The 10,901-nt window shown below is 36.9% G+C and overlaps 1 protein-coding gene and 1 long non-coding RNA gene across 2 annotated transcripts; both read left to right on the top strand.

The window, feature by feature from the left end:
* Window positions 1-8,299: 8,299 nt before the first annotated feature.
* LOC113292915 lies at window positions 8,300-8,967 on the top strand. The gene is made up of 2 exons (XM_026541727.1): window positions 8,300-8,483; window positions 8,596-8,967. Exons 1-2 carry the CDS (start codon window positions 8,411-8,413, stop codon window positions 8,868-8,870), a joined length of 348 nt encoding a protein of 115 aa, XP_026397512.1. The 5' UTR covers window positions 8,300-8,410; the 3' UTR covers window positions 8,871-8,967.
* Window positions 8,968-10,245: 1,278 nt separating this feature from the next.
* LOC113292656 lies at window positions 10,246-10,578 on the top strand. The gene is made up of 2 exons (XR_003331811.1): window positions 10,246-10,338; window positions 10,451-10,578. It is a non-coding gene; the product is annotated as an uncharacterized LOC113292656 (long non-coding RNA).
* The last annotated feature ends 323 nt before the right edge of the window (window positions 10,579-10,901 follow it).

Genomic DNA, 10,901 nt, shown 5'->3' with positions numbered 1-10,901 from the left:
TACGGTTTGGGGGAGAATGTGCACTGACTGCAGCATACTTAATTAATCGTACACCTACCCTATTCTGAACAATAAAACTCCTTATGAGATATTGTTTGGAAAGCAACCTCCATATAATCAGTTGAAGGTGTTTGGATGCTTGTGTTATGTGCATGATCAAAGTCGTAAAGGAGATAAGTTTGCCAGTAGAGGAAGAATATGTATATTTCTTGGTTACCCTTTTGGTAAGAAGGCATGGCAAGTTTATGACTTGGACACAAGATAATTTCTGGTGTCGAGAGATGTAAGGTTTTATGAACATTAGTTTCCATATAAGACTGATATGGAAAGTGTTTTGAATAAGAAAGGACAGTCGGGTCCTAATGCTTCGCCTGTCAAGGATCTGTCGAGTTATGGAGACTCGATTGAGACGGATACAGAAGGTGATGTGACAGGGACTCATCCATCCAGTCCAGATGTGAGTTGGAGCGATGATGAGGATAGCTCAGTCACGAGCATAGGTGAGGTCGCAGACGCAGTCGCAGACACACAAGAAGTTACTCCAGAACCGACTGAAGGGGATGTCGATGCTACAGAAGATGTTGGTAGTCGCAATGATGTGACAACAGAAGAAGAGATGGGTAAGGGTAAGCGTCATAAGGTTCCTTCTAGTCGGCTCCAAGGATTTGTGACGCACACCATTCGAGAAAATAGTCCATCTCAACCTCATTCCGCACAATCGTCGTCCTCAGGTACACCTTATCCTTTGACATATTATGTTAGTTGTGATAGGTTTTCTGCAGTACATAAAACTTATCTTGCAGCGCTAAATGCAAAGTCTGAGCCTAAAAGTTTCAGAAAAGCAATGAAGTATCCAGGATGGAAGAAAGCAATGGCAGAAGAAATAAGAGCATTGGAAGAACAAGGTACATGGGATTTGACAGAGTTACCGCCGGGTAAAAAGGCACTAGGCAGCAAGTGGATCTACACAGAAAACTATGATGAGAACGGGAAGTTGGTACGATTAAAAGCGAGACTTGTAATCTTTGTAAATCATCAAGTTGAAGGATTAGATTACAATGAAACGTTTGCACCAGTGGCGAAGATGACAACTGTTCGTATGTTTCTGGCCGTTGCAGCGGCTAAAGAGTGGGAAGTGCATCAGATGGATGTACATAATGTATTTCTTCATGGAGATTTGGAGGAGTAAGTGTATACGAAGATACCTCCTAGGTTTTCCAAGGGTAATCCGAATATGGTGTGTAGGATGAAGAAATCCTTATATGGTCTACGACAAGCTCCCCTGTGTTGGTTTGCAAAATTGTCAGCCGCATTGAAGAATTATGGGTTTCGTCAATCATACTCAGATTATTCTCTCTTTACTATGGTTAAGGGAAAGATGCAACTTAATGTACTGGTGTATGTTGATGATTTGGTTATTGCAGGTAATGATCTAGTTGAGCTTACAAAATTTAAGACATACTTGGGTCAACGTTTTAAGATGAAAGATTTGGGAAGATTAAAATACTTCCTAGGTTTGGAAGTGGCTCGTAGTAAACAAGGTTTCTACATATGTCAAAGAAAATATGCGTTGGATATTATTATGGAAACAGGTTTGTTGGGAGCAAAACCTGCGGAATTTCCAATGGAAACGAATCATCGTCTTGCTTTGGCATAAGGTGAGTTTCTTAATGATGTGGAGAAATATAGAAGACTGGTTGGACGTCTAATTTATCCATCAGTCACAAGACCAGATCTTGCTTACTCTGTACATACTTTGTCTCAGTTTATGCAAAAAACCTAGACTGGAGCATTGGGAAGCCGCACTGCGTGTGGTTAGATATTTGAAGAAGAGTCCTGGACAAGGAATTCTGCTGCGCTCGGATAGTAGTCTAAACTTGAGAGGTTGGTGTGACTCAGATTGGGCAAGTTGTCCTCTAACTAGGCGCTCTCTAACAGGCTGGTTTGTACTTCTTGGAGAATCGCCAGTGTCCTGGAAGACTAAGAAGCAACACACTGTGTCACGTAGCTCAGCTGAAGCAGAATACCGCTCGATGGCGGCAGCAACGTGTGAATTGACATGGTTAAAACCATTACTCCGAGATTTGGGAGTTCAACATACGAAAGGAATGAGTCTTCTTTGTGATAGTCAGTCAGCATTGTACATTGCTAAAAATCCAATTTTTCATGAACGTACCAAGCATATAGAGGTGGATTGTCATCTGGTCAGGGATGCAATATTGCGGAAGATTATATCACCTTCTTACACTCCTACCAAAGTGCAATTGGCGGATATTTTCACTAAATCTTTAGGGAAAGCTCAGTTTTATGGAATTTTGTCCAAGATGGGCATTTGTGACCTGCATGCTCCGTCTTGAGGGGGGTACTAAGACACATATCTGAGACTGATATGGAAAGTATTCCATATATAAGTCTCTTAAAGGTGGAATTTGTTTAAGACTCGGATAGACAGTCTTAGATATGGTTTAGGAAAAGGAATTATATGTGTTAGGAAAGTCTTTGTGCCTTGAGTCCCAAGTCTTGGCTTGTATAAATATATGTTTATGGAATAAGAATAAACACACCAAATTATTATTATCAATTCTTAACATCTCGCCTTTTGGTAATCCACTGCAAAAAACCTGACCTGAGATGGTCCAAATAAAATCCCGATTTAATCTGTCGACATGTCTCAATAACTTCACTGCATTAGACAATGAACTCAATTTCAAGCCAACATAAAATTAATTTTTAGACGATCTGGATGAGATAATCCTAGAAATTCCATTCAGAGTAAGCAATTAAACCATTTTTTATTTTTTCCTTTCTATAGCCACTGAAACTAATAATATATTGAATTGGCTTTTTCATGTATGAACCACTTGCACGGTTGCACCATGGAAAAATGATTTTCCGCACTTCGTGCAAGCAGGAACTTCTTCTAATCTAAGGTTCAGTTTTCAGTCAAGCAGTAGAATGGGCTAATCAAAGCCCATTTTTAATAATTTCCCACACTATGCGCAGTTCGAGTGGGAGGGGTAAATAAGCAGATTTGAGTCATTTGACCATTCCCACCTCACAGCCGAAACAAGGAAAAAGATTGTCAAATGTTCATATTTGGGAGATTTCCCATCCCTTCTCGGATTGAACAGCCGGTCTAAACATGAGATGAGCGGTTCAATCTGGGACAATCATCCCAGACTTGCCCGAACTTCAGTTCATTGTAAGACACATCGTGTTTATCATTGATATGGTCGGTCGTTTTCCAGCTAATTCAACCAATTTCAGTTCCAAAATCACACTTTCATCAGATTTTTTTCGTCGCATAAGATGGTATTCGAATTAATTTGCTGCTAACCGAATCCAAAGGTGGTTGATTTTAAGATGGGAAATGGAATAAACATTTAAAGAAACAACCTACGGATGTGGAAGTAAGGGGATTTAATGATCCTCTAAACTCTACAGGAGATCTACTAGTATTCGTAGCACATAGTTTTGTGTATAGGTTCAAGTGCCACGGCCCAATAGTTCTAATCAAGATAAGTATTTGTCCCTTAGTTAAAAGATGTGAAAGGATGATTATAAACCAGTCAGTCACCAGCTGTCCTTCAACAGTAGATGACTAAATTTATTGTATTCCTAGGAATATGTGAATCATTTACCGAGAAGACCAGATACATATTTGAACCTGAAAGTTATAAATCTCTAAAAAAGAGGGAGAATCGGTTACTGAGAAGACTAGGTAAATATGAGATCCTGAAAAATCCCGGACCCGAAAGTTATAAATTTCTAAAAAAACGGGAGAATCAGTTACCGGGAAAACTAGGTAAATATGCGTACTCGAAAGATCCCTAAAAAGGGGGAGAGGGGGTCATTTACTGTGAAGATTGGGTATATATTCAAACCTGAGAGATCCCTCAAAAAGGGGGGAGGGGATCATTTCCTGAGAAGACCAAGTAAATATCTAGAGATTCCTACGAAAATGGAGAATCGGTTTGGATCAGTATAATCCTGGAGAGCATTTGATCCAGATACATAGTCAAAAAATATATAGATGAATATTGACCTGGATACAATTCCTCTATACCTTATAAATTGAGGTAAAATTCCTTGGAAGTTATACATTTCTAATCCTCATCTCGCCATAAAAACTTACAGCAAACTCGTACTCGTCGAGGTATCGAGTGTCCTTATAGGTATCCCTCCACAACATTCATTCTTCAACAATTCTTGGAGAGTCAACGCATTAGGAGAGCTGATTTATTAAGCGGCTGGAATGTTCTCATCCATCAGGAATGGAGTTGTTGGTCGTGAACGTACGTAAAAGAAATGGTGAAATTATCGCACTTATTGTTCCTTGTCAACAAATTCCAAAAGTAACATTTAAACATTTGGCATCGGATTTATACCTTTTTTATCCATCACAATAGAATTTTCGCAACAGTTTTGGTCAAATGAGAACTCATTGAGTCTAGTTGACTGACACGACGTACCGTTGACCATGTATTATCTACCAGTCAAGTACATGAGTGCACTTCTTCTGGACACTTGAAAAACATACTATTGATCGTTGATTGTGTAGTATTGACCTATGAACATGAGTCCAGCTGACTGGCCAATATTTCAAATGCACTATTAATGCACTCCAAAAATTGTTCTTACCAAATTTATCATGCAGCCTATACATCATCATTTCATGGACATAAACGGTATTTTTTCGTTCATATTTTACTTTTTTTCTTTTACTTTCATGGACTAACAGTTCATATTTCAACATCATAAATTACAACATCTATCAAGAACACATCTTGAAAAACTTTAGAATTACCCAACGGCTTAAATCTCATCATCAAATGCTCTCAAGAAATATTATAGGAACATATTTGTCACCACAACTAGCCCTGGACAATGGTGACTATTCCCTAGTTTGTAACACTATAAAGACCCTCAAGCTCGTAAACGCTATTAGACCAGTCAATAGACGTTTTAACCGTTATTAACTCGATTAATTAATTATAGATTTTAACTAACAGAAATTAATCTAATAATAATTAAGATGTTAAACTAGTATCATTGAATAAGTATCGAAAAGTTACACAAATTTGACTACTCGAAGGTGTCTTTAGGATACCGGATGGAATTTTTTTATCAATTTGTTTACGGAGGGTAAAATAGTAATTTCACAGGTTCTCTCAGATTTAGATTTTATCCTCGAGTGTGTAAAGTTGCATGAATTGATAGTGTTGTTGAATTTCAGAAAGAATTGTTGAGCTAGTATGGTATATTCGGATGTGCTGTGACCTTGGGCATGTTTAAGCCTGAATCAGATATCCCAGTATGTTGTCCGACTGTTTTGACTGAGTTTTATCAGTTTGACTCAGTGGACCTTGACCTATACCATTGGAGCGTTGACTTAATTTTTACTTTGGCCATATACCTTGACTGTTGACCTGACCTTAGATGTTGACCTGTTTGACTGTTAGAGACCGTTAATTGACTCAGATGGACAAGATTTTAGTTTAACGGGCCGGTTTTTCGGTTTGGACTTAGAGCCAGTTTCCCTTTGAACATGAATTGGACCTTTGGTTCCTTCTACAAAGTTGTAGATATTCATAACACATATCAAATGGACAGGAAAACAAACCTAATTAAATTAGTAAACCTTTGATTTGCTAAAGGTAGAGATTGAAAGAGGTGAGAACCATAAATGGGCTTAGAACCTTTAGATAGTTCACTTATCTTATAACTGGAACTTGTATGAAATTTTGTTATGAGCCTTGTGTGAGCCTTTTGGATAAACTCTTAACAGTTGATCTTTATTAACAACGATGAGTTCAATGATCAACTAGTGATCAAAGATCTCAAGGTAGGCGTGGCTTGTCATCAAAAGAGGTGGGAATTTATAATAATTCTTTTGTAACCATTGGTGTTTCTTTTCCAAAAATCTATGCTTAACAAACTCATGCATTTTCTGATTTTGAATTCCATGAATTGTTTGATTTTGAATTCCGAAAGTTCTGTTGGTTCTTTTAACCTTTTCATTATTTGGAAAGGATTAGAAATGTTTTGTTCGTATTTATGAAGGTTGTGGGAAATAAGAATTTCCATTCGTGGTATATAGGATATGTTCCTTCACCCTTCTTTTATATCTATGTTTAAGTTTTATTAGGTATGGAATTGGCATTAATATTATCCTACTAGGTGTGGAATTTGCATCAATATTATTGATCAAAGAAGGAATTTGTTCCATATAAATGATTGTTCATTTGAAGTGAGTTGGTCGTCTTTTATTGCTTGGTAAAACATATATTGTTTTCCAAATCATGCCAATGATTACTTGAAAGTTAGATGTTATTTCTATTGGGTATACCCCTTTTAGGGATGATGCGCTCACTCAATTCTCACTTTCATTTTCAGAAACAGATTAAGATGTGCATGTGGCGACGGTCATTCAAGTTTTGGAAGCTTCGAGGAGTTGAGTCTGTAAGTTGGTTAGCTTCTACTATATTTCTTTATGTTTATAATTTATTTGCAAACCAAATCACTATTGTATATGTATCATCTGAAAGGAGTTTGTGTACATATATTTTAGAGCGGTTTTAGATTTGGGTTAAAAAATTTCAAAAATTGTAAAATTGTTGCTCAAATAGATGTTTTAGATCCTTAATGTCTCATTTTAAAGTTGATTTCTTGGATTAGTAAGCTTCTAGTTTTTGGCGCTTCATAACACAAAATCCAATAATACAATAACACTTAAAAGATGGTTGAAAGTTTTCCATAGGTTCCAAAGGACATTTCTAGTTTCTTTTTTACGATTTAAGTTGGGAGAAAGGAAAAGGGAAAAAAGATTTATGATTGAAGATGAAGAAAGAAATTCAAGGAAACTTTTTTCCCGGTTTAGAAGAAATCGTGTATCATGTTATTGCACACCCGAAGGTAAAGTGAACTGAACTAGCAATGGTGTGATTCAGCTATATTCAGTTATATTAAGTCGGATAGATTAGACTCGGTTATATTCAGTGAGTTTACTATAATTTCCTCCTCTTTTTTTTTCCTTTTTTCCCCTCCAAAATGTAGTTGCAGGAAATCTCACAATTAACACCCAAATAAGAACTATGAAAGATTCTAAGGAACCATGATGAAATACTCAAAATCCTTTTTATTAAAATTAGAATAAATATAAATGAGATAAGGGAAAACCCTAACTTGGGAGACAAATAAATTTTTCTTTCTCCTAAATATCTTGTCTAAGCACTCAAAAAGATCTCTCTAATATAATGATATCTTGTTCCTTTTATAGAGGTTACATAGTGCAAGACACCTAATAAAATCCTTATTTTTGGGTATGTTGTGCGTCAATGTCTCCCTATCTTCTATATTACCGCATTAACCTTTAATGCGGCGGTTGATTTTCACGCTTTTAGTGTGACTTGGTGACGTCGTCTAATTCATCATCAAGGATATACTAAACGTGTCATATTCGCCCACTACAAAATTGATTCTTTTGCATAGTTAATGACTGTGCGATATTTCGCACCCACAATTTTGGATTCACAGAGGATAACGATTGCTGATAAATGCTAATCTATTTTTCTTCTTCCTCGCCTAATCGCCTCTGGGCTATTCCCACATTATTTACCCTCACATGTCTCTTCTTGAACTCATTCATCATCGTCTCAGGATTCAGTGAGTAGTTTAATCAAATGTTCAAAGTTGACTACTGAAAGCCTCAAACAATCTTCGATGCATCATGCGCGGGTCAATGACATGTGAGACAGACAGACAGTGATACGCCACCAGTGACGCATACACACTGTAACTTGAGGATAAATTGTGTAAACACCAAGTCACCTCGACCTCGTGATCACATCCCAACTTGGTCACATTACCGCTTTAGACGTAGGATCAACGTTATAGGAAATTGGTCTAACGTGGGTTCACCACTAAAATAGCTTTTTGTAATGAGTGCTCTCTCCTTCTGCAGTGCTATCACCGATATGGTTCGCTCGGTGGGTTATTGGCCATTTTCCACCAGCAGAGTAATTTTTTGTGCACTCTTTTCACCATGTACTTGGAATTTAATATTTGTATTTGATTTGTCAGGTTTTGTCCTACTACCACGCTGTAAAAAAAAATTGGTCTTTGCTGTATAACTCTCGAAATTAAATCGAAGAATGAGAATGACGTGTTATGATATGATTTTGAAAAGGCTGGTTAAATGTAGGTTATTTGACTGTTGACTTTTATTTTTTTTTGGTACTAGCTCTTTTCTTCTTAGCTGAAAAAAATCCTAACAGAGAAGAAAATAATAATATCTCTCCAAAGTGGATACCCTATAAAAGAAGCATAGATTTATACAAGTTCAATAGCATAAAACAGAGTTTGCAAGAACTAACTCACTCCATCAAACCCAGAATACTCCATATTTACCATGGCACAAAGAATCAGTTCATCTTTCCTCGTTGGTTTTCTTGTCATCGCCATCGTTCTTTTGAGCTTTTCTGGTATGTAATATGCATATATGTACTTAGTCAATGATAAGAACAATAGATCTGCAATATTCAATTTCTCTTAATCTCTCATTTCGTTCCTAATTTGTATGTTATGTAAATCCAGAGATGGGATCAGCACAAACATTTACTAAAACTTGCCAGAAAAACGGAGGGATTGTTAAGGGTGTCAAAGCAGCTGAAAATTGTGATGTATGTAGAGGAGAATGTGACAAGCAATGTCCTGAGGGATATTTCCTGTTAGAAAGTAGGTTTTGCTTTACAACTCCATGTCCGCAACCAAATCCTGTGCTGAAAAATGGCGTTTGTACTGTTCTAAGTCCCTACACTACTTCTGTCACATGCTCTTGCTGTTGTGTTAACAAATATATCACCGAGTAATAGTCGTACTCATGTATTACAACTCTTCATAAAGTGATCTCAGATCTTATATGTATGGATCGGAATAAATAAAACAACGTTGTGTTTATGTTTTCTATTCCGGAAAATGGATCATTTGTCCAAATATTTTTAAAACACCGTTCTAATGGAAGAGTAAAAATTAGTATTGAAGAAATGGATAAAAAGAAATAGCAAGGATGAAACTGGATTCATCTTGACTTAAACTTAAAAAATAGCGAGGATGAAACTAGATGCATCCTAATGTAAATTAAAAATAAGAAAAGATAATTGAAAAATAAAATAACATCCTGACTATTTTTACATTTTTGTCCAAACAATATCAAAATCTAAATGTCTTTTTCATCCAGAAATTGTTGATTTTGGTCTTTTTAACCAATTTTGTGTTTTTATTAAAAGTTGAAAGTAGGTTTCTTCCATTGGGAAATATTACATACATGTGTACAAAATCACGATATTCATGAAAAATGATGTAAAACTCACAAGTTCTAGACTTTTGGACTGTGCATTTACTTTTAGCCGGTTAAACCTCATTAATCTAGCTAAGTTGAGCAAGTCCACTGCAAGTAATCCAGCTGAAATTTATTGCTTAGCCTAACCTTTTGCTTTAGGCCACATAGACGTTTAATTCGATGTTGGCCGATGAGTCTGTGATCAGAAATGAGTATCTAAGTTAGCCGAGGTTCGAATAAGAAGGGTACATGGACTGACGTGGAGCTGGCAAACCAAGCCAAAACCCGCGGGTTGGCCCGTCCCGTCCCGTGAAAACCCGCACCCGTCCCGGATGGTAACTAAACAAGACGGGCGCGGGTTGTACAATTAGTGGCTTGTGAAGAAACGGGTTAACCCGGCCCGTACCGTAAAACCCGCGGGTTGGCCCGTAACCCGTAATTTCATACCCTGCTGAAACTGAAACACGTATCTTGTTACGTGTCATCCAAATTTCCATCGTATAAAACGGAAAAACCCTATCTTTCTTCTTCGGTTCGGAGAGATTTCTCAAGTTGAGCTTCAGAGGAAGAAGAAGAAGCGGCTGCAAATCACAACATGGTAAGTCCCTCTTTCAATCAAATGAACCCTAAATCATGTTTCAATCTTCATGATAGATGTTGATTTATACAAGTTTATGATTTTGAATTTCTGGTGATTTTGTTTTGATTTCTGTAGACGTTTAAGCGAAGGAATGGTGGTCGTAACAAACATGGCCGTGGTCATGTTAACTTCATCCGTTGTTCAAACTGTGGTAACTAATTGATTTCATTTTCACATATTTGATTTGATTTTTTCTTGGGATCTGATATGAATGGATGTAGATTTTCTGATTCAGTAGTTGTTTTTTGTGGTGGTGGTGGTGATTTGGAATAGGATCAGGCAATCAAGAGATTTTTGGTGAGGAACATCGTTGAACAAGCTGCTGTTAGAGATGTTCAGGAAGCTTGTGTCTATGATGGTATGTGTTTTTTGGAAATGATTTTTTTTGTTTTTTAGATTGATTTTGGGTGTTTACTGTGATTTATAGATTGATTTTGATTTTGGGTGGGTGATTGATTCTTTATGTGTAGGATACACTTTGCCTAAATTGTACGCCAAGATGCTTTACTGTGTGTCCTGTGCTATTCATTCTCATGTGGTGAGAGTTCGTTCTAGAGAGAAGAGGAGGAACCGTGACCCACCTCAACGTTTCAAGCGTCGGGTATGTGCCCTGCACTTTTGTTTCTCATTATGTACATTAAACTTAAACTGCTTCCATTGATCATGCATACTATTAGGATCTCTATGCTTTGTGTATTAGTGGTTTAACCAGTTAGTAGCCACAGTTGTGGACTATTGTGAATTTTTTTTATGTGAAGTGTCCAATTTGGTTTTTAGCATTATGCAATGTGACAATGGATTTGTTGTGATGGAAATGTAATTCCAACTTTTATAATTGGTTTAGTGTAAGTATTAACTGCCGAAGAGGTATATTACAGGCATTCTTGTAACCATTCCTCTGTTTTGTTCTTTTACGCTGCT

This window comes from Papaver somniferum, chromosome 7 (assembly GCF_003573695.1).
Source record: "Papaver somniferum cultivar HN1 chromosome 7, ASM357369v1, whole genome shotgun sequence".
NCBI lineage: Eukaryota > Viridiplantae > Streptophyta > Magnoliopsida > Ranunculales > Papaveraceae > Papaver > Papaver somniferum.
The sequence above is the reverse complement of the archived record's forward strand: the minus strand, read 5'-3'. Positions and strand labels throughout refer to the sequence as shown.